At 33.4% G+C, this 27,747-nt stretch overlaps 1 protein-coding gene and 1 long non-coding RNA gene across 2 annotated transcripts; one reads left to right on the top strand and one right to left on the bottom strand.

Moving 5' to 3' along the window:
- Positions 1-4: 4 nt before the first annotated feature.
- LOC149094284 (uncharacterized) lies at positions 5-13,201 on the top strand. The gene is made up of 2 exons (XR_016198427.1): positions 5-166; positions 11,923-13,201. It is a non-coding gene; the product is annotated as an uncharacterized LOC149094284 (long non-coding RNA).
- LOC107368021 (jouberin-like) lies at positions 11,887-24,992 on the bottom strand. The gene is made up of 5 exons (XM_015935797.3): positions 23,257-24,992; positions 15,671-15,880; positions 13,758-14,980; positions 12,437-12,570; positions 11,887-12,360 (listed from the first exon to the last, which is right to left on the bottom strand). The coding sequence occupies exons 1-5, from the start codon at positions 24,556-24,558 to the stop codon at positions 11,939-11,941; spliced, it is 3,291 nt and encodes a 1,096-aa protein (XP_015791283.2). The 5' UTR covers positions 24,559-24,992; the 3' UTR covers positions 11,887-11,938.
- Between the last annotated feature and the right edge of the window lie 2,755 nt (positions 24,993-27,747).

Raw genomic sequence — 27,747 nt, 5'->3', positions numbered from 1 at the left:
GCAAAAGTGACTCCCTCTGTAAGTTATCCTGCTCTTTTGCTCTCTTAACAGCGCCATCTTTTGCTTATACAACTATTGAACAAATTTTTTGATTATTGTTTTATTGTTTCGTTTGTAATAAAAATCAATTTTATTGTTCAAATAAATACATTTGTTTTATTAACAGGTATGATATTTAAAGGTTACCTTATGATATTCCCGTTTAGTTTGGCAATATTTTCTTTTATAATGTTTATAAATTATTTATCTATCAATTTTGTACAGTGAATTTTTATTTCTATCGTAACTCTTGAAGGGTAGAGTTGCCCAAAATCATTCCAATCATAATCATTTGATAAAAATCATTTAATCATTTAATCTTTAATTTTCATTTTGTTTAGCTTGTAAGCTTATCATTGGGTAAAACATAAAAATTGGTTTTGTAAATTTTGTAATAATCCCTAACAATGACATCATAAGATTGTTTACTGTTGTCACAGTGATAATTGGTCAGAGCTTCTAAGCTTACATAACTATTCCTTTTCCTTTTTCTTTTGTTCTTTTCCTTCCGTTTAGTAACGTATATAAGGGTTTCTCATAATTGAGTTTAATTGTCTAATAATTTGTCTTTGATTTTAATCATTAAGTATCGAAATGAACTGAATCTAAAATATCTTTAAGTGTTACAATTCTGATAATAAGTTGTTCATCTTCATGGTTTATAAACCTTCATCTTTTTCTTATTTTTTGGGTTAATTTGGTGTTAATAAATGTCTTTAAGTTTTCTTTAAATTTCCATTGTGCTCTTAATTTTGTGCTTCCTAAGACTCTAGTCTATTTGTGTTTTCTCATCATATTTGCCTAATTGATTCTGGTCAATGCTCGAGATTACAGCTATTGAATTGTGTGCTATTCTCCTGATTATAATCATTGAGTTCAACTTCTCGGTTTTTAGCTGTTTTTGGTTAGAGTTTGGAAACTCGTTTCAACTCTAAATTCATCTTTTGCTTGCTAAAGCTAATTGGTCAACAAGATAAGGGTTCAAGAGCTTCTAAGCTAACTCATCAGTATAAGTGACCAAACCAGTCGTATCCAGTTTCATTGTTTCAAGTAACATTTTTTGGTCAACTTGTGGTTTCTAAACCTTTGGTAATCCAGTCTAATCCAGCAATCGTATTCTTTAGTTTGTAAACTAGTGATCCTAAAAGAACCTGAACATTCAGGATTTGAAAGACTGAATAAATCTTCTGAGTTTGTTTGAGTTCAACTTTAATTGTAATTAAATTTAATTGTGTTTGAATTAACTCGCGTTTCTAAACGAACTGAACTGTTTAACCTTTCAAATGGCGACCTTGGCAGGATTGCTGTTTAACTATTCAACTATTAAATTCGATTATTGTTTTATGGCTGCTGATAAAAATAACAAGAACGACAACGAGGTAAATTCTGAAGATGGTGATGATAATCCCGATCAACCTCCAGTTAAAAATAGAGGTCAAGATAAAAGGAATAAAGGAAATCAACCTCGAGAAGTCGACCTTAGCTTAAAAGCTTACGATATTGTTCAAATGAGAAGTCAATTAAGAAATTGGAAAATAAAGTTTGTTCAAAATGATGTGATCATTAAACGAAAATTTTATGATGCTGTTAGAACTATGTTTGCTTTAAATGGTGATACGGAAGTCACGCAAGAAATTATGGAAGCTACTGATGCCAATCAAGTAATACACCTAGAAATACCCTCATGGATCACTGAATTAAGAGAAAACTCTGTTTCTGAAGCTGATATACGGGAGATAATTCATAAGTGTGGTGATAAACCAAAGACAATGCGATTGACTCCAGCCAATACAATTAAAAAGATGTCAATTGGTTCTCCTGCTAAACGAATTTTGGAATTAATGTTTCAGAAGTGGAATCGAACTGAGCTAACAAGCTCTGCTGCAGTTAAAACAACAATTGATCCTGGTGTTAACATAAGTGATTTAATTGGTTCTGAACGAACTCGAGATGAAGTTTTTGAAGACGAACAAGAAACTTTAGCTTTTCAGCCTAGTACTTCGAGACAAGCTGATAGAGCTGATGAGGTTAGAAGCAGATATGCTGAACGTGATAGATCATTAGACCGAAATAGTGATAGTGATGAAGAGGTCAATAGACCGAGAAGTCAACGACGACAACCAACCGTCAATGCTTACAATAGATGCAAGCCTAAACTCCCGAAGTTACCTGAATATGTTCCGGGTACTGTCGATTCATGGATGTGGTTGCAAACTATTAAGCGGATATTGAGCTTGGAGAGATGTCACGACGACGACAAGCTGTATGTGCTTCAAAAAGCTATGGCTTACGAATTCCTGCCTTATGCAAAAGAGTTGGATAAAGAAAAGCATACATGCAAAACTTACATTACTGCACTAGAGAAGAAGCTGAGGAATCCTGCTGTTATTTCTCAGGCTACTGCTGATTTCCATAATTTGAAGTGGAACTTCGATATGAAACCGGACGAATTCATTCGGAAGTTAGAAACTATGGTTATCAAAGTTAAAGGTGAACCTTCACCTAGCGAGTTTATTCAAGATGTCTTGATACGATTGCCTACCGAGGTAAAGGACACTTTGATCCGGTCAAAGTCTGTTCATGATATTCAGGAACTAACTGCTGCGTTAGTAAATGAATACAACATTGAGATGCGAAAACGCAATGAAAAAGGAGAGCATAAACGCGAATCTTTTCGACACGATAATAATCGTAAAGATAATAAAGATAATGAGAAGAAGGAAGACAAGAGGAATAATAATTCCAACTCCTTCAGTGCTTCTGCACGAAAGCCTCCTTTCAGGTGTTATAATTGCGGAATTTTGGGACATTCTTCGAGAGATTGTCGTAAACCAAGGAAATCTCATGGTGAAAAATCTGATTCTAATCATAGTGGTGGTAACAATCAGTCGAACCGTTTTCAGCCTGCTAATCTGAGAATGGCTAATGTTCAACCAACGTTTGGTCAAGGTCAATCAAATGCAAATTCAAATTCAAATGCTAATAAGCAGGAAACAGCAAATTATGTTGGCGAGAAGAAACCAGATGTACATGAAGCTAATGGCCCATTAGCTCGAGCACCAAATGCATCCGGAATGTGTTTCATGATGAGCGAAAGTCATGAGAATAGGAAAGTCGAGTTAATAACAAACATTGACGATGAAATTAGGAATTTTCCTACGGTAAGGTTAACTTTTTGTTATCCTAATAAAGAAGTTATTAAAGTTGGCGACGTCCTAGTTGATACTGGAGCATGTACTGCGTGCATAGATTTAAATCTGGCAATGAAGCTTAAAGCTTTTACACTACAATCAAATGTAGCTGTACGAGGAATTATTGCAAATAGCTTTCAAGCTGTCGAAGGAGCTGCCTTCGCGATCTTTAAACATCCTAAGATGAAGGAATCAAGGGTAATCAAATTCCAAGTGATGAGGAATTTGGAACCTGTGATGGTTCTGGGGAATCGTTTTGCTGACGTATATTTTGCTGGTATGGTTAATTATGGTGGCCGATACCAAGTTAATTTGAGAGAAAAAGTTGGTAGTGAATGGCTCACTCCTGAGCTAATGTTTCGATTTTGTACGGCAGATGAATCAATGGAGTTAATTGGAAGGCCTGAAGTGCCTATGGTAAATAAAATTCCTGATATTCCTGAGGAAAGAAAGCCTGCTGATAACTTTCTTCCTGTTATGCCTTATTCGCCGTATGAAGACGAGGAAAATATTCCTGTGCAGTTAGAAGAGAGACAAAATTTCATGATGAATCTGTCTGAATCAAAGGAGTTTGACAACATTGTTCCTGTAATGTTTTGTCAAGAACAAAAAGCTGAATTGAGTCTAGAAGAAAGACTAATGAAGCGAATGGATGATAATCTGGATGATCAAAAGAAAATGGAATTGCTGAATGTGTTAATGCAGTTTCCTGAAGTATTTAGCCAATGCAAATCAGACCTAGGATGTGTTCCCTGGGAAAGATGGCCGATTAAAATCGATATTGGTGACAATCACGTTCCTTTTCAAAAGCCATATCCTTGTACAATTGAGAAAAGACAAGAATATGAAAAGATAATTGCTGATCTTTTGAAAAATGATATTATTGAGGATGGATCACAATCTGAAGGTGGTTCTCCTGCAATGCTGATTGGAAAACCTGATGGTACTTTTCGTTTGTTAAACGATCTTCGTGCAGTCAATAGACTAACAAAAGTGATTTATCATCCAATGCCGAGAATAGATGATTGCTTAGAAGCAATACGTGGTGCTAAATATTTTAATATGTTCGACCTTTATCAAGGTTATTTCCAGATTGAAATACCTCCAAGTGAGCGAGGTAAAACTGTGTTTGTGACGCCTGATGGCAAATACCAGTATAAGAGGCTACCGATGGGGTTAGCCTGTGCTCCTTTTGAATTTCAACGATTGATGAATACAGTGTTAAAAGGACTTAATTACACTGAATGTTTGGGATACTTTGATGACATCCCTGTTATTGGAAAATCATGGTCTGAGTTGTTAATAAACACGAGTTTAGTTCTTGAACGTTTACGAGATTGGAATCTCAAAATCAAGACTGATAAATGCAAATTTGGATGCAGTGAATTGATCTTGTTAGGACATTTGGTTAATGGCGATGGAATACGTCCTGATCCTGACAAAGTTGCCGCTTTAAAGCGATTACCGTACCCTACAACTGTTCGACAATTGCAATCGCAATTAGGGTGTTATAACTACTTTTCAAGGTATATTAAAAATTACTCGAATCTTGCTGCTCCATTGTATCGATTGATATCGAAAGAAAGAAAATTTAAAATGTTACGTCAAGACCATCAAGCTTTGGATGAGTTGAAAAACTCTTTAATTGAGACTACAATGTTGGTACATTTCAATCCGAAATTAAGAAAGAAATTAAGCGTAGACGCTAGTGATGTTGCAGTTGGTGGAATACTGCTTCAAGAAGATGCTAATCTAGATGATATTCCTGATGATGAGGAACGAATTCCAATTGAGAAAGTTAAAAATTGGAAACCTTTATACTTTTTTAGTCAAAAGTTGGCAAAGCATCAATTAAGTTATTCAGTTAGCGAGAAAGAATGTCTTGCAATTTTGGTTGCTGTTAAAAAATTTGATCATTATTTGGATGGTGATGAATTCTTGGTCGAAACCGATCACCATGCCCTGTGTCAGCTACCTAAGCTTCAGTTTAAGAATCAACGATTAAATCGATGGGCAATTATTTTGTCAAGCTACAAATTCAAAGTGATCTACACAAAAGGAGATCAACATGGCCCTGATTGTTTGTCACGTTATCAAAACGAATGGGATCACCGAAAGACAATTGATCCTGAACAAGAATACATTGAAAATTTGTATATTGTGGAGTCTTTAGACTCAGATGAACTTTATTGTGATTCAGTGAACAGTGAATTGTTTATTAATGACGCTCTTGGAATTGATTCATTGTTAAGAAGAAGTTTTGAAACTGTTTACCATTATCAAACGGATGATCAATGGAAAATCAAGCTGATAGAAGCTCAACAAGCTGATGGTGAAATTAAGTGTATTATCGATGAACTAGCAATCAAACCTGATTCAAAGTTAAATGAAAGTTTTCTGTTTATGAACAATTTGTTATACCACAAACCAACAATTGGTCACGATTTAAATCGAGTTGTCATCAATGACAAAGTGCTGCAAAAAGTTTTCGAAGAAGAGCATAACTCTTCAATTGGTGGACATTTTGGTGTCGAGAAGACATATTTACAAATTGCGAGAAGATTTTGGATGCCTAAGCTCTATGAAGAAGTTAAAAAACTTTGTCAAAATTGTAACAAATGTTACGTGAGTAAGTCTAGCAATGTTACTTATTCTGAACCGGCTTGTAAGCCTATCCCTAAAATGATTTTTGAAAGACTTGAGATGGACGCACAAGGACCAATTACTTACAAACAAGGTGCAAAGAAAGTAATTTTGGTTTTAATTGATTCGCTAACAAGATTTGTATACGCTCGCGTTTATAGCAATCAACATGCTTCAACAGTAATTACGTTTTTAAACGAGTTTTTCAGTTTGTTTGGTTTCCCTGCAGTTATACAAACTGATCGAGGGAGAAACTTCCTTTCAGGCGAAGTTAATGATTTTTTGAAATCTATTGGAATTAAACATGAAGTTAGCAACAGTTATCATCCTCAAAGTCAAGGAACTGTTGAACGAGTTAATCGGACAATTGCTGAACGTCTGAGAACTTCAATTTGTGATGCTGATAAGCTGGATTTAAAGACATCTTTGGAAGATGCGGTAATAGCAATTAATGCTTCAGTACACAAGATTCATAGGTTTTCACCTTATTATTTGGTATTTGGTAAATTCCTGATGAAACCGATAGATTTGCAGTTGAGTTTAGAAACTCCGGTAATTAATCAAACAATTGAGAAATGCAGAGAAATCGCTCGAGATAGATTATTAAAGCAATCAAATTATTACAAAGAAAGACTAAAGTCTACAACAAAGCGAAATCCATATCAAGTTGGTGATTTGTGTTACATAAAGAATTGTGCTCCTTCAATTGGAACTACTAAGAAATTAGTTCAAAAGTTTTATGGACCTTATTTTGTTATTGGGGAAAAGAATGGTTCACTGCTGCTAGTTAATCCTGAAAACGAAGAAAGATTTACTTTTAACTTGGAGCTTACCAAACCACATGTAGGGATAATCCCTGAAAGTTTAAAAACTTTGAAAGCGAAACTCATAAGTGAAGCAGATGATAATGCCAATGATGAACTTTTAAGTGCTTCATTATCTGAACAATTAAGTTTGAATTCAAGTGAATTGAATGGTTCTAATGATTATAATCAAAGTTACAACGCCGATACAAGTGCTACTGATAATACTGTTAACGATAATTCAAATGAAATGGACTCTGAATCCGAAAAGTCAACTATTGCAGATGACAATCAGTCTGTTGACTTAAATCCAGTTAAACAATTAAGTAAAAAGAAGAAGAAAAGACGAAAATACAAGACTGCTAATCGCGAGATAATGTCTAATCAGGTCATAAGTGGTCAAGATGCTGAAAAAGTTGGTCCAACAACTCGAAAAAGAAAGATAATTTCAGTTAACTTAATTATCTTAAGTGAGTTTGTAAACTCTGGAAAATTTAAAATTAGCGCAAATAATCCTTTGCAATTAATTCGCGCTCAAAGCACGAATACAGTTGAGAGGGAGTTACTGTTTGGGGAAGAAGGTTCTTCATTTCCACTTGTACTTCCATTGTTTCAAGTTGACATATTGGTCAAGTTATCTTTTGCAAATTCTATTCTCAATTTCTTTCCAGTTTATAAACTATTTCAATTCTTCTTTGAATTTTTCCTGATAAATTCATCAAGTTTCAACCTTAATTCAGTTAAATTAAGTGTTAATTGTTTAAAATTGTGCTCTTTTGATTATAATCAAGTCAGTAAATTCTATTTCGAATTTGTTCTTTTTGGGAAATTTGGATTTCCAGTTAAGTCTTTAGACTACTCATCAAGCTTAATTAAGCTAATTGTGAACTGTGCATCAAGCTTTAATAAGCTAATTGTGTTCAAGTTTGAATCATTCAACTGTGACTTACATCGAATTGAACTTTGGAGAATTTTTGAAACTCAACTTTGTGGTAATAACTTTGGAAGTCTTTTGACTAGTGCGGTTAGGTTAACTGAAGGTTACCATTCAACTCAAGTTTATAAACTTATTGGAACTTTTTCATCTTTAAATTTTGTTCAAGTTTTCGTTTTGCGTGAAGCAATTATAATGTCTTCGTTTGTTGATCATTCTGGAAATGATGATTCCAATGAATCTTTCCTGTGTGCTGAAGGTTCAATTGTTTCCAGTGAAGTTCTTTCTCGTGAATATGGTAAAATTCTGAAGGACATTCCAAAAAGAGCTCCTGTGGTAACCCTTGATGACAAGGATACTGATATTGATGATAATCATGGTGATAAAAAGGAGGTAAAAGATGAAAAAATGGAAGCAACAACTTCAGACGGTCGTAAGTCTAACGCTGGTTTAAACACTCGATCTCATTTACTTTCAATGTTATCAACTGGATGGGGAGATGAAACTCCGATGGAAACTGAAGAGGCTGATAAGCCTAAGGTGCATCCGTATTTTACTCTTGGAGGTAACGCTTATGGTAAGCGAGGAATAAAGGATCCATTACCTAAATCAACTGCTTTTGGTTTGTATGATCCTTCAATTGATCTACGTTCTAAGGACAATAGTCCGTATCCACCTCCTGATGCAAATCAACAAAGATTTAACTGTTTGTTCCCGGCTCCTAAGCCTATTGATGAGAAAGAATTGCCATTTTACAATCGTACTGAATACTTTATTCAAGCTCAAGATTGGGTTGAGAAGGACATCAAGAAGTCCAATGATGATAAAGCATGGTTTGAGTCTTTCATAAAAGAAAAAATCCAGTTCAATGTCGTGGATACTAATCTAGACAACATTCGATTTGAATCACTGAAGAAGGGTTTTGCTGCTAGTCAAATCATTCATACCGAATTGGGTCGGTTGAAAGAGTTTATGACCTGCCAGTTATGTGAGCAAATTGCTCTAAACCCTAAAATTTGTGCTGCCTGTACAAAAATTTACTGCTTTAGTTGTATTCGCTGGTTGCAATCATTGCCTGGTGATTTGGAATTGACAAAAGTCACGGAAGCTGATAAGTTTATGTGCATCAATGCATCTTGTCTAGTTGGAATTGAATTAAATGGATATCCAAAGTACATGGAGGTTCAAAACGAAGAAATTCGTAAGGTATACAGTGAAGCCACATTCACATGCCACCGTCAATTTTGCGAAGCACAATTAAGTATTAATCAAATTCTTTATCATTTAACGAGATGTAAAAATGGTCCGATTGTGTATGAGTTTGACAAAACTCTTCAGTTAAATTTTATTTCTGGTCCAGTTCGTGAAGAACTCAATCGTAAGAGCGTCTCGCTAAAAAGCATTTTACCTGCACATTTAAAATTAAGAGAACCAACGCAAACACATGAGCAACGATGGCATAAGAAGGCATTAGGATATGCATTCTTCTCTAAGAGTCACAAACTCAATCCTCAAGAGTTTCATCCAGAATTAATCAGAGCTCAAACTAATTTTAAATCAAATTATTGGAATAATTTGGCAAGACAAAGGGATCCAACGGAACCAATTGATGAAGCTGAGCAATTCGCCTTAGCTATTGGATTCCCTAGCTGTTCGAAGGTACCAATTCCTGACGTCAAAAGACGATGGCCAACAACTCGATGCTCTCGAGTTCCAAATTATTTACTTGATTATTCTCTTAATTGGAAAAGATGGTATAAATACGTTGATGCTCGAGATGATGACTCTCTATCAACAACCTCAACTGAGATTATGTATGCAATTGATGTAGAAGACACACAGTCTCCGTTCATTAGAATTAATCCTTACGAAAGATTAGCCCCTGCAGATGCTGAAGTTATTCAGGAATGGCTTATGGAAACATTCCCATCTTGTCTGAATCCTCGATCGATTTACAAGGAACCAAATACTTCGAAGAAGGAAAATACAATTTTCCATACCGTCCAAAGACGTGGTTTCCTTGCTCAAAGTTTTATTAATCGACCTGCTGCTAATTTGCCTGCAATGTTGGATGACCAACTAAAGGTTGTTAATGATTGTGCTGCTCAAGTTGCTGATAAGCAGTTAATTTTCTCAATTTCAACTATGAATATTTCTGTTTGGGAAAATGGTAGAATGAGACCTCGACCTTGCTGGGTACTCATCATGGATGGAAATATGCAAGTAATTTATGAAACGTTTGTTCGATATCGTGATATTGAATACATTGATTCAACTTGGCATGGACTAAGTCCGAAGGATCTCAAATACGCTCGTAATTTGTTCATGGTAAGAGATCAAGTTCTCAAATATTTGGCCTGCGCTAACATAATTGTAGGATATGGGTTGATAAACCACTTGGATAATCTTGGCTTCACAAAAGATGAGATTCGTTTGTTGCATCCAAAGTTAAGAGATGTGAATAACTTCTATTCACCCTACATCGAACATCCGATGCATCTTAATGCTATTGCCTTCCTCTGGTTTACTGGTTACACTTTGCCGGTAAAAGCACATTCTCCTGCAGTCGAGACGACAACAGTCCTTCGACTTTACTATTTACAACATGAGGAGATTGAACGAATGGCAAAAACTTGGAATGGAATCCATAATGAAAACGTTCAACAAACGTGTGGTAACAGAGTTACAGCTGCCTTACTCTACGAATTTGATCAAGGTGTGCAAAAAGGTCTTTGTAATTGGCCTACAGAATGGGGAACTCATCCACAAAGAAGAAGAAGAATTCCGTTCCCTGTCTTTTCTGATAATTGCGTTTTGCCTGATAAGGCTATGTTGGTCACTGTTGCAAATCGATGCAATATTAATTTGGAGGTATTAAAAGCTCAAGTTGCCATGTCCTCACAATCGCCTGTAGCCCGAGCTAGGAGACAAGCTAAAGCAATTCAGGATTGCAAAAAGTATGAATCGATTGCCGAAACAGTTGCAAGATTTGAGGAAGAAAGAAAAGAAGAAAGAAAATTCAAGCGAGCTGCTGAAAGGGATAATAATCCGTCTTCATTAAAAAGTTCAAGAAGAAATTCAACTGGATCAATGGATGCAAGCTCTTTAAAAGTTTCTCAAAGTTGCCAAACTAATGGATCAAGTGAAGCCTCGAAAAAGAAAGTTACTTTTGCTGATTCGACTATGGAACCAATTCCAACTGATGATGAATGGAAGTAATTTTGGGTTCTTAGTCATCGAGGAGGGGATGTGAAGGGTAGAGTTGCCCAAAATCATTCCAATCATAATCATTTGATAAAAATCATTTAATCATTTAATCTTTAATTTTCATTTTGTTTAGCTTGTAAGCTTATCATTGGGTAAAACATAAAAATTGGTTTTGTAAATTTTGTAATAATCCCTAACAATGACATCATAAGATTGTTTACTGTTGTCACAGTGATAATTGGTCAGAGCTTCTAAGCTTACATAACTATTCCTTTTCCTTTTTCTTTTGTTCTTTTCCTTCCGTTTAGTAACGTATATAAGGGTTTCTCATAATTGAGTTTAATTGTCTAATAATTTGTCTTTGATTTTAATCATTAAGTATCGAAATGAACTGAATCTAAAATATCTTTAAGTGTTACAATTCTGATAATAAGTTGTTCATCTTCATGGTTTATAAACCTTCATCTTTTTCTTATTTTTTGGGTTAATTTGGTGTTAATAAATGTCTTTAAGTTTTCTTTAAATTTCCATTGTGCTCTTAATTTTGTGCTTCCTAAGACTCTAGTCTATTTGTGTTTTCTCATCATATTTGCCTAATTGATTCTGGTCAATGCTCGAGATTACAGCTATTGAATTGTGTGCTATTCTCCTGATTATAATCATTGAGTTCAACTTCTCGGTTTTTAGCTGTTTTTGGTTAGAGTTTGGAAACTCGTTTCAACTCTAAATTCATCTTTTGCTTGCTAAAGCTAATTGGTCAACAAGATAAGGGTTCAAGAGCTTCTAAGCTAACTCATCAGTATAAGTGACCAAACCAGTCGTATCCAGTTTCATTGTTTCAAGTAACATTTTTTGGTCAACTTGTGGTTTCTAAACCTTTGGTAATCCAGTCTAATCCAGCAATCGTATTCTTTAGTTTGTAAACTAGTGATCCTAAAAGAACCTGAACATTCAGGATTTGAAAGACTGAATAAATCTTCTGAGTTTGTTTGAGTTCAACTTTAATTGTAATTAAATTTAATTGTGTTTGAATTAACTCGCGTTTCTAAACGAACTGAACTGTTTAACCTTTCACTCTAATGCTTCCATTTGTTTTGTTTTTCAGTGATTCTAGATTCATATCATCTCTTATCAATTGATTTGGTTCTCAAAGCAAATTCTAGTCTTCTCATGGCTCTTTGAACTTTGAAGTTACCTCTACGGATGGCTCCTGATTCGGAGACACAATTGCTTTGATCAATGGTTTTACTGCGAATCAATTCAAATCGATTATTGCTTTTACTTTTACCATCATGAGTTTGTGATTGATTTTGTTTGGATGTGTTCACTACTGCACTGGATGATTGAGATGATGATGGAGTTATCGTATTCTTAAGTATCACAGGAGATCCAACTAATTTAGGCATTTCATTATTAAACAAACAAACTGAAATTGTTCGTGCATTAAGGCCACAAATAGCAATTATATTATCAAATGGATGATGTTCAATGCATGAGATGGGTCCCTTGAATGGCAATTCATTATATGTAAATAGCTTTTCACCTGCAACAATGAAACAAGAAAAAAAGTGGACAATTGTTAAATTCAGATGTTGGACCATTTTTTGAATTTCAATTACCTGTATCAGCATTCCAACAATGGACTAAACTATCTTCTCCTCCTGCATAAACAAATTTACCACATGGACTAAGGCAGCCACGGATTAAATGGTGAAAATTCAAAGATCCAGTGAATCGTTGGACAATTATTTCTCTGTAAAGAAACAATATTCAGATGTAAATAGTCAATGTTGCAATCAAAGATTAGCAAATGAAGCAATTTAGCAATTAATTCATTATCATCAACCTTGATATTGAATTATTGATAAAAGAGGCGAAGATTTTTAGAGATTTCCAGTTTCAATTCCTATATTATCTCATGATGGTTGTCTTTACCAGTAACTACCATTGTTGATAACAATTGTCAATATCTAATCAATTAATTGAACCATCATCATTTAATAATAGACTATTCAAATGATGGTAAATAGATGAAAACAAAGCCTGATACAAAATTGTATGTAAATGAGATTCACTTTTTAGGTTATTCTGGTTAACAGATGATATCTTGATTTTTTTCTGGTAAATGATACTTTGAATGAATGAATAAAGGCTTGTAAAGTGTCTAAATTGAAGCAACAAGTGTTAATAGCCACAGCAACTCTTTTCATCTCAATCTAATTATAAATTGTTTGCAGCAGGTTTTCACTCTTCAGCAAGGTTATGAAAACAAATTTGTCAATTTAAGTTTATTAACTGAAAATCAGCCACTCAACTGATGGTAAATTAACGATGAGAATCATGATCATCTTCAACTTGATATTAAACTACTTTATTAACCTATTAATGCCTAATCCACTTTGTTTAAATGTTTGATCAGCCCTTCGTTTCTCCTCTCACCATAATTATCTTAATCATTATCATTTGTCTAATTTACTGTTAAATTTGTCAGTCTAATGTATCAACATGCTCAACCAATTTAACTAGACTCGATGAAAACCACTTAAGTCAATTGTTATAATTTGCTACACTGATTGTTTACACTTGATGTTGACCCACTCACAAATTCACACTGATTCACGTTAAGAGCATGTATCAGCTGCAGAGTAATCAGTTTAGATATACACTTTGTAAATGCAATTTAAACAAAATGTGAACCCATTTCATTAAAAAGGCTAATGTTCAACTTGAATGGCCACTTGATGAACCAGAATTTAATTTGATTATATGTTTTCATGTAAGTGTTTTATTATTAGTTGTCTTTTCCATTTCTAACATTTCTTTGGTTAGGAAGCAAAAATGATTGTCAACTAATGTTAAGTGCTGTTACCGCTGACGTCGCTCTCAATCAACTTGCCAGTAGAGACTACAGCTGATTAGGATTGTATTGATAGTACTTACAATTGATAATCAATCATCCGTTGAACTCCATCTCGACTAAAGATCAAGATTTTATTTGCATGAGGATGGATGACTATGTTATTTATAGGAATCTCAATTATCTCATTGATTTTGATGGATCCACTGAGATACCAGGTAAAATCGGATGTGACATCTCGTTGGGAAAGTGTTATAATTTCACCTTTACTTCCAGAGGCGAAAAGAGTGACAACTGATTTGGTGGTTGGTGAAGAGTCAACTGTTGGATCAGTGTTGGATGTTGTTATTGAAGATGAAGTTGTTGGAAAGCTTATCTTCCATGCCAAGGATAATACTTGACCATAGAAACAATCTATTTCTTGTACCAATTGGGGTTCCACTGCTGTTGATTCCAGGCTTAGTTTGATGCACCAAACTCTAATCAAACCATCATAAGATCCTGTGAAGACAATTCCAGATCGAGTTACGTGAAACCGTGCGGTATAAACAAAACATGGATGTGGAAGTAAAATGGATGATTGGTATTCCTTAACATTATTCCAAACATGAGCTGTACAATCAGATGATGCTGAAACTAGATATTTATCATTTGGTGACCAATCAATTTCATAAATGGCTCCTGAGTGAAATCCATTGACTCTTTTAACAAATTTACCCGAAGGTATTTCATAGATAAATATTGATGATCTCTTTTCATTGGAACGATAAGCTGTGAAAACTGAAGCACCACAGGCTACTTTACGACCATCCCAGGAAAATTTGATGGCATACGAGCATTTATTGTTGCCAGCTGAAAACTGATGCCATAAATTTTTAGGAATTTTACATGGAGCTCCTTCTATTCGACTCCAAATCACTGAAGGTTCACCATCAGAGGAGATATTTTTTCTCGCAGCTGATGAACCAGATCCAGTACTTAGACGTGACTCTAATGGTGCATCAAGTGATTTGGAAATGACTGTCGATTGCTGGTTGGTGGCCGAGTTAGAAGTGGTCGAAGGTGATCTTTCAATAGTTGAATTGCTTATGGCTGACGATGGCCTACGAGGAGGACCAGAACCTTGATGATGATGGTGGTGATGATGATGGTCAACTTCTGGTTTTATCTCTGGTTGAAATGGACCATATGAGCGCAATGATGGACTAAATGTTTCCCGGCTTACAATCAATGGAACCGGACTAACAGTTACATATATCGATCCTTGAAATGGAATCAATTTCTGTTCTTTCCACCAATCAAACAACTAAACAGTGGAAATATAAATTAATTATCATTAGAACATGATTTTACTGTTTACAACATCTATCCATTGTTTACACTCGATTTGAGTCTTAATTAATTGATTACTATCTTGAGAAATGCAATTTGATTATAGTCCATCAATGATAAATTACCCAGACAAGTTATTCCATCATTTAGAAGGTGAAATCACCGTTTTAACAGGTGATTTATCTTTCTCTTCTCAATCTAATATAACATCTTTCAGATTCAATAGATCATGAATACCTTTTCTGTCTCAATTGTAATCACACTTTTTATTTTTCATTAAATCACAAGACGATCCTTTAGCTTATGGTAAACAATCAATCAAATCAATAAACAACAGCTTCCAGTGAAACTCAAATCATAACCATTTCCTCAATTCAATCCGTTAATCATTGCTTTTAATGAATCTTACAATTGTTTACAATAGCTCTTAATGATTTCCAATAATGAGTTTCTCTAAATTGCTCAAACAGTCATGATGATCATGTGATAGTAATCAAGTTAAAACAGCAACTGAAAATACTGTCTTGATTTCAAGTGAAATTAATGATACAATGTACAATGCACATTATCAATCACATTATTGAAACCCTAAAATGAAATTTGATGAACTCAATTTTCTCAAATTATCATCTATTGTAAATTGTTGATGAGAAATTATAATTACCTCTGTGGTGTGAGGATTTTTAGGATCAATCGTTACTTTCTGAGATATTGGTTTGTACAATTGTAATCTTAATTTCTTTCCAGTATTGAATGAGCCATCAGATGATTTCAATGATAAAAAGGCCCAAGCAATTCGATACCACCATTCATTGCGTTTCATTGAATTGTATCTTTTATCAGATGGCCCAGAAAAGGTTAAAAAGTCTAATATCTGAATAGGAAGACAAAATTGAAAAGCATTTGTCATTAAATTGACCCAAAATCTGTACAAATCTGGTTAAATTTAACCAACCAACCCAAATCAAATGGCTATTAGCAGTTAAATTGTCTCATGAGTTAAGATTATAAGTAATCTCCTAACTTGTCATATGTTAATCCATATTTTAAACAAATACCAATCTTGGATTCAATTAAAATGAACTGTAAATTGCTTATATCAACCAGTTTTAGTCTAATAGTTATAACATTATATAATAACATGCAATCAATCAATCATAAGGGTTTATATTGAGCCTTTTGGTATAAGAATCAAGGTAAGATTAAAAGTTTGATATTAAATACAATATTAAAGTGAATGAATCATTGAGACATTGTACAAAAATGTGATGTTTATGGCTTTATTACTGGTTACATTATTGGTTGACATGAAATACAAAGTTGAAATGAAATTAGTTTGATGATTGTTTTAATGATGAATAGGAAACGTGACTATTAAGGGTTTACAAGTAACAATCAAATGTGATTTCAAGTGGATTCCCTTACCAGAATCACTTGTTAATCAGTAAATCAATATCTCAATATTATTAACAACTACTTGAGTGGGTTTGTAAGTAAAGAAGAAGAAGAAAAAAATGAATTCGAATCTGGTAAATCAGCTTTTCGTTTCTCATCTGGTAAATCACTGCTGACTGTAAGTAATAGCAGCTAAATTATCATAAAATTAACTCATCTTCTGAGCAACTAATTGCAATATTATATTAATATACAGTCCCAAGGGTTGGATCCATAAAATTAACCATTTATGAGCTTTACGAGCCATGTAAATCAAACCAGATTTTTAGGCCTTCAATCAAAATGTTGGTCTAGGGAATCAAGTGAACTGAAAAATTGTTGATTTGTTAAAATTACTGTTTGATTGATTAAAGATACTAAATTAATTTACATTGAAACCAGTAAAGTGAAGCCAAGGAAAGGTTAAAAACTAGTCAATCGGTTTGAACTGCTGATTCACTTCAATCAATCAAATTAAACGTTAATTTTAATGATTTACTTTTCCGTATTTCATATCCAATTGAACATTTTGCTTATGAAAAAATCGATAAAATCAAAAGGTTCAGTTTATTGAATGAATTTGAATGAAGATTAAATTATGTGAAAGTTTAGTTGACAGAGTGAACCCAATTTGAATAGATATTAAATTGGATGTTTGAATCAATTTTGATTAGAGACTTTTCAATTGAAAATATTTTAAGAAATTTAATTAAATTATATCTTTACTACAGCTTCATCAACATTTGCATGATAGTTTCAACTCCAGGAACAATTGAGCCAAATCTTTCAGGGTTGCAGCAATTTTTGTGTTTTTTCGTTTACATTTCATTTGTTGAATATCTTTTGAATATTCACCGAGACTTGCATTGACTTTCGACAATTGAATAAGAACATTTCTCGAGTTTCAATTCATCCAGATAACTTCGTTATTTACTCAAGTTTCAACTACTTAGCATGCTTGCGAGAAATTGGACAAAACGTGAAAAAACGAGTTTCTAAGATTTAATGTCATGTAAGGAAGAAGCAAATTTTGGGTGAATTGATGACAATCGATCATTGCTGATATTTGTTTCAATTTCTCAGGCTAATCAATGAATGAAATTGCTATTGATTATTGGAAATTTATCAAAACAATAGACGAGATTCCAGTCAATATTAATTGAGTTAAACAACTTTTGTCAACAATAATTTAGGCAACACTGGATAAACATTTCCTTATTTTGTTTACGCAGCATAAGTTAATTAATAAATTAAATTATATTATTGATCATCTGTACCACCAAGGACGAGTCCTGATATCATACAATAAAGGCCAAGCTTGTTGGTTATAATAAACATAGAATGGTTCATTTTTATGAATCATCTTTCGTCTTGACCTGTCATTTGAACCACTTTTCAATCGGGATTCTGGTGAAATTTTTGTCATTGGTGTAGCTTTATGATGATAAATCTGTTGGTTTAACAGAGTTGGCTGCAAGTGATCTTGTCTCCTCAATGGTAATAGTTTGAAACATTTGATTCCTAAAATGGTAGTTAATTGAGGAATTGAGTAAGCAATTGAGAAACCAAGCCAAGTGCCAAGAACACTTCCAATTGAAATGATAACGTCAAGTGGTGTCATCTTAGGAACGTATGTAATAACATAGACTGGATCAGAAATTTGTTCAACCGTGATTTCAGTGTAATCACCAAAAATGGGAAGTGGTGTGCGACTGGTTAATATGTTGATCTCCTCCACACAATCGGGTTGAAAAGTAATTCTCTCGCAATAATCAACAATTTCAGAGACAATATTGATGAATGTTTCATTATCCTTGTGATTCTCAAAGTTTTCATAACCAAAATGAGAATCTACCGGATAATCGAGAATATTTGAAACCAAAGGAGTTCCAATTCGTTGCAGGCCTAAATTGATTTGACATTTGTCTTTCATTTCACTGTTGGACAAGTAACCTTTATCCTTGTAGTCAATGCAGTTGGTTGGAAACGGAGATCTCAGGAAATTGGTTGTTATCGTGTAAAAGAAGAATGTATGTTTCCTTGGAACTGAATAGGCTTCCTGAGATTGCCATTGCATCTTTTCCCCTCGAGGCAGTTGGTTACGAGGCATCAGGCTCATGTAGTAATATCCAATTGTTGTGAAAAAGGATTGATACACAAAAAGGGTAAATACCTCTTGTTTGGTTAGCTTTTTATACAAATCTGAGGTTTCCGTTGTTACTGGTAAACTTGAATTAACACCTTTTCCTGGAATGGAACAGGTGAATGCATAGCAGTAAGTTTGTTCACTGAAAAAATCCCTGGATGAACATGATCTCAGGACAACAGAGTCATCGGTTACTTGGTGAAAGACAGCCTTTGAGTAGACGGTTGATTTGTTGATCATCTGATCCCAGAGTTGATTAATCTTGAGGTGTTCAAATAGAAACACCAGGAAATTTGGTTCATTGCGAACTGTTTCTATCAGTTGTTCAGTGATTTCAGTTTCTGGTTTGTATCCAAGTTCACTCAATACTGATGGATATGTTGAAAATAGTCTGGTATAGTTGATCATATCAGTGATGTCAAAGCAAACAGCAACATCGGGAAGCAAAGTGGATTGGGGAACACCAACATGAGCTTGAATTAGATACTCGTAGGAAAAATAACGATTTAAAACGTTAATTATTTGAACTGAAGCTCCGATAACACAGATAAGCAAAACAATTTCCTTTTCATTTGATCCACTGATTAAGGATTTAATCAAAGTTGACATATTATTGGGAATCACTTGCAACAATGAGTTGCAGTGAAAGTTGCAGTTGTTCAAAGTGAGACTTATTGATTCTCGATAACATTTCCCAATTCAGTCCAAATTAACGGGTTATCGATATTATATGTTTCTGTACATGACCAGGATTCAGTGTACGAAATATAATTTAATCAGGAGACGTAACAAAAAATTATAATCTAATAATGTCAACAGGATTTTCAATGGCAATACCTTTGTTGATTGTTACAGTAAATATTGAAGTTTTACTTTCTGTATAATCAATTGAAAACTGGATAATAACAATTTCCAGTTGATTCACTTTCCAGTATAAATCAGTTTCACATCTAATGAAATTTAACATTAAAATTCATCTTCAATACAATGGATCTTGATTTGAAAACATCTTACATGATCATCAATCAAAGTACAACAATATGTTATAAATAGACCTTAAAAGACCAGGAATACAAGCTTAAACCTTTGATACCTTTGGTGGTTACATGGTTAGTCTGGTGGTTTGATTGATCAATTGATTTGGTGGATTTAAGTGAATTTTAAAATTGAATTTGTCTTCCATAACAGCCTGGAAAACGGTTGATTAATGTTTACTCTACATTTTTCATCTGCAACCAAACTCATCATTAAGGTTAACAATCATGTTTCCATCAAAAGGGAACTCAAAGTATTCGCCATCCTTATCCATTACTGAATTGGGTATACAGATTTTCATTGTTCACAGAGAAAATCATAAACCAAGCAATCAATAAACTGCAAATTCAGCTTTTATAAATACATGAATATTATTTGGTATCACTGGGAAGCAAATGACAGACGAGAAGCAAACCATTCATAAGATGATGATGATAATGACCAACAATGATGCAAGTAAAAATGGAATGATGATATTATCTGTTGGATACATGTGGTCTGGTCAATCATGGTCTCTTGATTTGATTACAAATAATTTGATTTACAGCATAGCAACCTATGAATCCGTTGACTTTCCCTTTAAGTGATCAAACCTTCTTAGGCCTAACTGTTTAAGATGAAATTACTTTAGACAATTTAATCACTTCTTTTGTTCCAGTGAATTTATCGTTATTAATCCTTAATGAACACACTAATTGTATAATTGAACGGATCCAATATCATAACAGTTGATTAAAAAACAAGTATTAATTCAGCTGATTAACCCATCAAAGAAACTTGCAAGACAAAGGTTAAAGCTGCAAGGAAACAGTGGATACAAAGGAAGGCTGACAACATGATCAAACTGTTAATTGTGATTAATGTGCGGAGACAGGCTAGGATGATGAATGAAATTAACTGAATAAATATTAATATAAGATGATGAGATGAAGACAGGTTAACTAGAAGTAAAAGGAAGAAGCAGACACACAAAAGAAACAAAGCAAATAAAGAAGATAACCATTCAAATTGAGCTTTCAACTTTTAACATTAGGTGAATGGGTAAACATTGTCTCTATTCATGACAATAATCAATTTGATTTTCACCTTTTATCATTATTCCTAAGGTGTAGTTCAATATGTGAAAATTACGAAAGAAAAAGAATGGGAAAAGTATCGATTTGCGACAAAAAATTCATTACCCTGAAAATAGTGATCGGACATTTCATCTGATGCTTAAAATGGTTTTGTAAATGGTTCAATAATGTTGTTTAAACTGTCTAACCCATAATGATACATTAATGACATTTCAATTCAAATGATCAGCTATCAATATAACATTTTACTGTCAACAAGCAATGATAATGACAAAAACTCAACACATTTCCATCGATTCAAAGACAAAGTATTAAAAAAGCCCAGAGGCAATTGAAATGGTTTATAATGAAAAGGTAAATAATCGATTTTTTTTCCTTCAAACCAAATCGTCGTTTTATTGTTGAAATGAATAGATGAAAGGTCCATCAATAGGTGGACTTTGATATGGATGATGATGTTGAAGATGAAGATGAGGATGAAGATGAGGATGAGGTTAAAGAAGAAAATCATTGAGTTGAATTGACCAGAAGTCCCTGAAGAGTTCCCTGAGTTGAAGGAAGACACAAAAAGTGAAAAATTGAAAAGTAAAATCAATGTTCAATGTTTCAGTCTATCGTAATCAATTTAAATTAGGATTGAAATGAAATTGAATCAAAGAAAATATATCAGGAAATTGAACATTAAATTGATTCAATTCAATGTTTTTGCTGGTTCAAAATTGAGTAAAATTAGATACTGGGATTTATCAAGGTAACAATTGAAATTGTTTGAGTGTTGAATAGTTGCAAATTGTAAAAGGTCAGCTTTTGTAACTGCTCATGTAATCCCTTAGATTAACACTTTGGATGTTAAAGGTAAGTCTTATGTTTTCCAAACTTGGTCTCTTTGTTAATCCTTTTTTTCCTTCCCTTTTCACTATTTTTACCTGTTTAGGTTATTGAATCCATCAACAGGGAATACACACCTGAAGAAGATTGAAAGGAATACAAACCTGTCTATGTTAATAATCAACCAAGCAAACAGAAACGTAACTGTACATATAGAAAGGTATTACATTTGTTTACGCTCTTAGACAACCTTATTTATTTTACTATTTTTTTAGGTACTTTCGTTGTCATCATATTAGGAATTATGTATTTCAAAATGGAGTCTGAGTTCAATTTTGATGATGGAAAAAGCATAATGAATCTTGGGTTGGTTCAAGTCTTGAATGGAAACAAAGGCCATGATGAAGTTGATGATGGAGGTAATTTAAAAATGAAAAACTTCATCAAGACAAGGAGCAGTGTTGCAGATAAAATATCCATTAGGTTGAATAATATGTGGACCTTTGTTTGCCTTGAAATGTCAATGGTTATGTTGACAAAGGTAACACATATTTGCTCAAGTCTTACTTTTTGTTGATCGCTCTTTCAAGCTCTCAAGTGGACAAGTGACATATCTAATTTACAATTCAAAAAGTAATCTGATATTTATGAACTGTTTATACAGTGTGACCAGTTCCATCATTTCCTAAATCCTTCTCGAGTTATTCAAATTTTAATCTAACAGTTGATTTTTTATGTGATGATTGATGAAATCGTTAGGAGCAACAATCAAAAATTGAGTCAACCGGACTCTATTGTTGTGTAGTTAATGTTTTATGCACACAATGCAGGTAAGATAATTGTCTTTTGATTGTCATTCGAATCAATTGTGCAGACTAAAGTTACTTGAAGCAAATTGTGATTGATGATCAAGTCAAAAGGAAAGATTGCAATGAACATTTAAATTGTTATTAATATCGATAAAAACAATTAGCAAACAATAAGAGGCAATCATTACTCCAATTGTAATGAAACTCAACAATATTTTTGGGTTACAGAGTTACAAATGCTCAATCGATTGTGTTAACATCTGGATGGTTCATCTGTATCATCAGTATCAACATCTTGTAAGATTAACCATTAATTGTTATGATTAAAATATTAATGTACCTTTACATAATTATTAGCAAATGTAGTTTCTTTTTCTTGGTTACAAGAGTAAAATGATTGCAACTCTGAAAAAGTGAGACTGAAAATTGATGAGACAGAATAATTTTAATTGTTTCTATTCTTAAATTGTAAGGAAGGAAGACTAATTAACCTTATTACAAGAAGAACCAGATTATTAGTTGAAGTCGATTCAATGAGAAAAGATGAAAAAAACGATTTCGAAGCTGTTAATTATTAAAAATCAACTTTAAATAATTCAGCTTAATGATTTGACGTCAAAAGTGAGAAACAAAAAAAGTGCAAAAATTTCATTCATAATTCATTTCGGATTCATCATTGATGATTATTACAGCCTACAACAGTCAATGCTGATCATTACTATTTACAATATTACATTGTCGACTGATCAACCAATTTATATTAATTTGAAATCTGTTTTACTTTAATTTACTTGAGTTGGTTGGAAAAGGTTAACCAGATGAAACCCACTTTTGGTTAAGCATTTCATTTATCACTTATGGATGTATTGTGATAAGTGAATAAAAGGTTTAGGTATGAACTTGAATGAGTTTGGCGACTTACTTCAAAAAAGATGACAACATTGTCAGCAAGGAAATAGGAATAGTCTTCATTGTAAAGCAATAATTCCTCCCATATTGGGTACCTTGGGTACCTGATTCTGGTTAGCATGTCACAATTTTGGGTCATCACGGGTAGAATGAAGTTATTTTTGGAATTACCAGTTTCATAATAAAAGGCAACATCACGGTCTGGATGTTTTTTAACCAAATAGCTGGAGGTTTCACTGTCAATAATGTGAATCTTGACCACTGGATGGACAACTGATCTACTTGATTTCAACTTTCTATCCGTATTGTGAATATGAATTCCCAATATGTAAGGTTCAAGTTCAACTGGAGCTGAACCTGAGCCTGCAGATCCACCTGAATTGGAGGTTCGCAGGAGTGAGGTTGGTGGTGAAGTTGCCAGTGAATTACCACAAAGTGAGGCACTTGACAGACTTTTATTCACTGGACCCAAAAGATGTGAATGATGAGTAGATGTGTGATGATGTCCGTGACGCTGACTGGGATGGTTATGACTGTGGTGAACTCCTGGATGAACATGGCTCATTAGACCACCAGGATCACCAATACTTGGACGTTCCGAGAGACGTCTCATGTTCCGTGTTTCAGGGTCACCTGTGTCTTCACTTCGCGATTTACGAAGATATTGAAGTTTAAGTAGGGCCAAGGTTCGTGTTAAATATTTAGTTTTTCGTGTATCAGTCAGAGTTTCAACCAGATTTTGTTCATTTGTTCTTGCATTGCTATTTGAATGATTACTTTCAATGGAATCATTTTGGGTTGTCTTTGAGTTAACATCAACTTTAACATGATCATTTGAGGTTGCTGTTAATTTATCCACTGATGGTGTCACCTCTACATCAGAATCAATGTATTCAATTGTTGAATCATCGAATGGGTTATCAGGCGATGAAAGTGTCACAGAAACTTGTGGAACTGGACGAAATATTGTTGTTATATTGGATGAGTTGGATGAAGATGAAGATGGGTTTGTTGAATCATTGACTGTTGACACAGATGAGGTCGAAGAGGTTGGAAAAGGATTGGGATTATCACCTAATGAAGATGTTGATGAGGATGATGATTGATGTGGACTTGTTTCAACTAAAGCCTTTGGTTGGCGGAATAAGCGAGGTTTACGAGGTTTAATTACCTCGTCATTCCAGGCTTGACTAGATGAGGTTAAAGTTGAGGTTTCTGTTGTCATTCTGGTTGATGGTGAGGTTGGTAGAGTTGAAGGTTTCTTGATTGCTGGAGGATAAGATTCAGTTAACATTAGATTGTCATCAGGTTCCATCGTCACTGAGTTATAATCTTTCCCTTGATTCCTGTTGAGATCAGTTGAACCAGAATTGGTAACATTAGAGACAACTTAAGTTAACCTTTTATAACCATTGACATTTGAAGACTTAACCCAATTGGACACATTTGTTTTTTATAATAACAATAACAGTAACTTGGTGAAAACAGTTAACTTCAATTCAGATTGTTTAAGATTACTGTTGAAGGTAAAAATGGTCAGAGAAGAGATACTTTGAAATGAAGGTAAGATAAGAAAGGTTGAATGATGAGCTCAACAATCATTACTTTTGATTGTTGTTATTGTTTCTTGTATTTTTTACTTTCACTTGCATTGGATAAATGTTTATAAAAAATAATGTTAACACCAATTACCTTGGAAACATGAATTGAAGTTATGATCAAGTTAATGTTATGATCACTGGGAGTTGAATGGTGAAACTGGAAAGGAAGATAAAGAGTGAGAATGAAAAAAACAGAATGAATCTTTACTTTATCTTCAAGGTATATTCACTTTTAGGCATGTCAATATATTTAGGGAAAGAAAGTGAATATCTTTCGCTATCATTTCTATCTTCATCTTCTTTATCATCATCATCATCTTTCTATTCATCTATTTATCTTCTTCTTATTTTTTCTCTCAGAGTTGCCATAGTTTTTTTAAGGCCAAGAAACTGGAGAAACTTTTCAATTAAACAATTTAAACAGCAACAAATTTCAACCAATTTAGGTTTATTTTTTTAATACTGCTATTGATCAGTCAATGAATAGTTTCATGAGCCAATGAAAACATTGAAACACATCTTTTCATCCTGGGAAGAGATGATTTACAGTAAAAACTACAAACTCTAGTGAAAAAAATTAGCACAAGTTGAATGCAGAAATGAAAACAGTTGAAAAAAAATTCAATGGAAATGACAGAATCAATGATGAGAATAAAGATGGCAGATTGACCGATTATTGACCTTTTATTGCTTCGAATAATCAAATAACACGAGAAGTTCACGATCTGATCAAGATTAGCTGCCTACTTTTCGATTTCGGCCTTTTATCGGCTTTTTTGAGTTAAAATAGATTTTTAATTGCTCAACAATAACATTCATTGAATGCATCCAATAAAACAAATACAAATCTCGTAGAGAAACATACAAATTTTCTAGAAAAAAGTCGATTCAATGCCGAAATCGAAAAGTGGACAGTTGAGAAGGTCGAATGTATCGATAGCCACCAATTAATTATCGATATCGAATGATCAGATCGTGAACTATCCTCGTAAGATGAAATTGAAAATATTGACTTTCTTTTCTTTTCTTTTGACTTACCTGATGAAACAATTATTTCCTGAAATCAAAATTTTCATTTGACCAATCAATTGAAATCTCATGATAATACTCATCCGAATGCCTTATTTTTATTGCAACTAAAAAGGACAATGAGCATATTGAAAAACTGATTAATAGTCTAATAGTAATTATGCATAAAGCACAATTTATGAATTAACAGGATTATTATTTAACATAATGACAATGTGTTGAAGTAATTTGATTATTGAAAGGTATTGGTTAACGATAAGACGATTTTATCATGCTTTACCATGTGGATAATATGTCTCTCCTGTTTACCTCGAAGGCTTGTTCAAGTAAATGGCGATGGAATGATTATTTTGGTTAAACTAAATCATTTTCTTGGTAATCACTTTAATTCATGTTCAACTGTTTCGTTTGATGTTAATTTTGTGCTGTCATCAATCTCTAGCATTTCTGTATTTCCAAAGGTATGTGAAGATTCCAATTCCATTATCATGATTGCTCATGATCTTGAGTTTTTATCCTTCATTTTTTTCCTTTTCTTTTCTTCTTCTTTTCCTTTTCTCATTTTGCTTCTTTTCTTTCTCTCGAGTTAACTAAATTTGTTTCAGATCGCGGAGGCTGATGATGAAGATGAAGATGAAAACCTACTTAAGGTAGACTGGCAAAGCAATCTCAACTGTAGCTACACAATGCAAATATTACCTTTGTTATCCAACAAATTGGGCTTTACACTTGTTCAGGACCTTTTAACCTCGTTACACCAAACAATATTTCAGTTGAGAGACTTGACATTTGCAATTGAATTTGTTTCAACCAATTTTTTTCCATCGATTTCAACTCATTATTTCTAGATTATTGATTGTTGAACACTCGTTGTCACACTAAATGTTGATTGTTATCAACATGTAAAACATCAATTTCTGTATCTTTCCTATTTACTTTTGGTTAATTTTGTTCCAAGTTGAGTTCACTTCATCGCCATTTTTGCGATTGTCAGGAAACAATTTATTGCTGTTAAACATGCAAAGGTGAATCAACATAAATGTATTAATATAAACATCAGTTTATTTCCAACTGCAATTTCATGAATATTTTTCTTGCCCATTCAAACAAATCAATCAAATATAACTTTAATGCAACTTGATTAGCATCTCTTTTCACCAACTGGTCACTGTAAACATGAAAGAAGCGATTTAATTATTCAACTTCTGGTAATAAAATCAAAGCATTTTACAAATGCTACCTAATTCCCTGGTTTATAATTATAACAATTGAATATTATTTACCACTTGAGTCAATTATGTGTGATAAAAAGAAGAGAGTAAACCGGAAAAAAGGTAACCAGCAGAAAAAAACAATTCCTGGTTCAATTAAACATTACAAATGGTCTGTTCAATAGATTGTTCATTAGGGCATCAAAAGAAGGAAATCTGAATCAACTAAATAAATATCGATTACAGCTTCTATTCATTGTTTAATCAATATATTGATTGGTCTCTAATAATGCCAAACTAAGGAAATATTGTCTTAAAACATCTCTTCCTTAAACTTTTACAATTTACATTGTTTTTCATTTTATCTCACAATTTCATTTTTTTATTTCAATATTTCAACGAGATGTAACCTGAAAACTTTCAACCAGATGCGACCGATGCGGTTGTGGCCAAACCACTTGTTTGCCCATTTCAATTTTGATCCTAGTTTTTCAAACGCTCAGAAAATGAACATTAAAATAATTTTGACTGAACACAATCCTTTTCAATGAAAAGTTTTCATTATTGGTAGACATTTGTGTTTCAAGTAGTTGAGTGTCATCTGGTGGTTGATTTACTCATAAATTGAGTTGGATAATAATACAACCGTTAGATGCCGCTAAC

Source organism: Tetranychus urticae, chromosome 2 (genome assembly GCF_039701765.1).
Source record: "Tetranychus urticae isolate SD_2017Ah chromosome 2, NJAU_TeUrti_SD_1.0, whole genome shotgun sequence".
NCBI classification, from domain to species: Eukaryota; Metazoa; Arthropoda; class Arachnida; order Trombidiformes; family Tetranychidae; genus Tetranychus; species Tetranychus urticae.
Note: the sequence above shows the minus strand (reverse complement) of the source record. Positions and strands in the feature narration are given on the sequence as shown.

Excerpts from the sequence above, each read along its gene's own strand:
- LOC107368021 (XM_015935797.3), bottom strand. The coding sequence starts at position 24,558 with ATGGAACCTGATGACAATCTAATGTTAACTGAATCTTATCCTCCAGCA. Across the intron at positions 14,981-15,670 it reads AAAATCCTCACACCACAGAG|TTGTTTGATTGGTGGAAAGA; the intron begins GTAATTATAATT and ends TCCACTGTTTAG. Across the intron at positions 12,571-13,757 it reads CGGATGATTGATTATCAATT|AGAAATAATTGTCCAACGAT; the intron begins GTAAGTACTATC and ends GTTTCTTTACAG.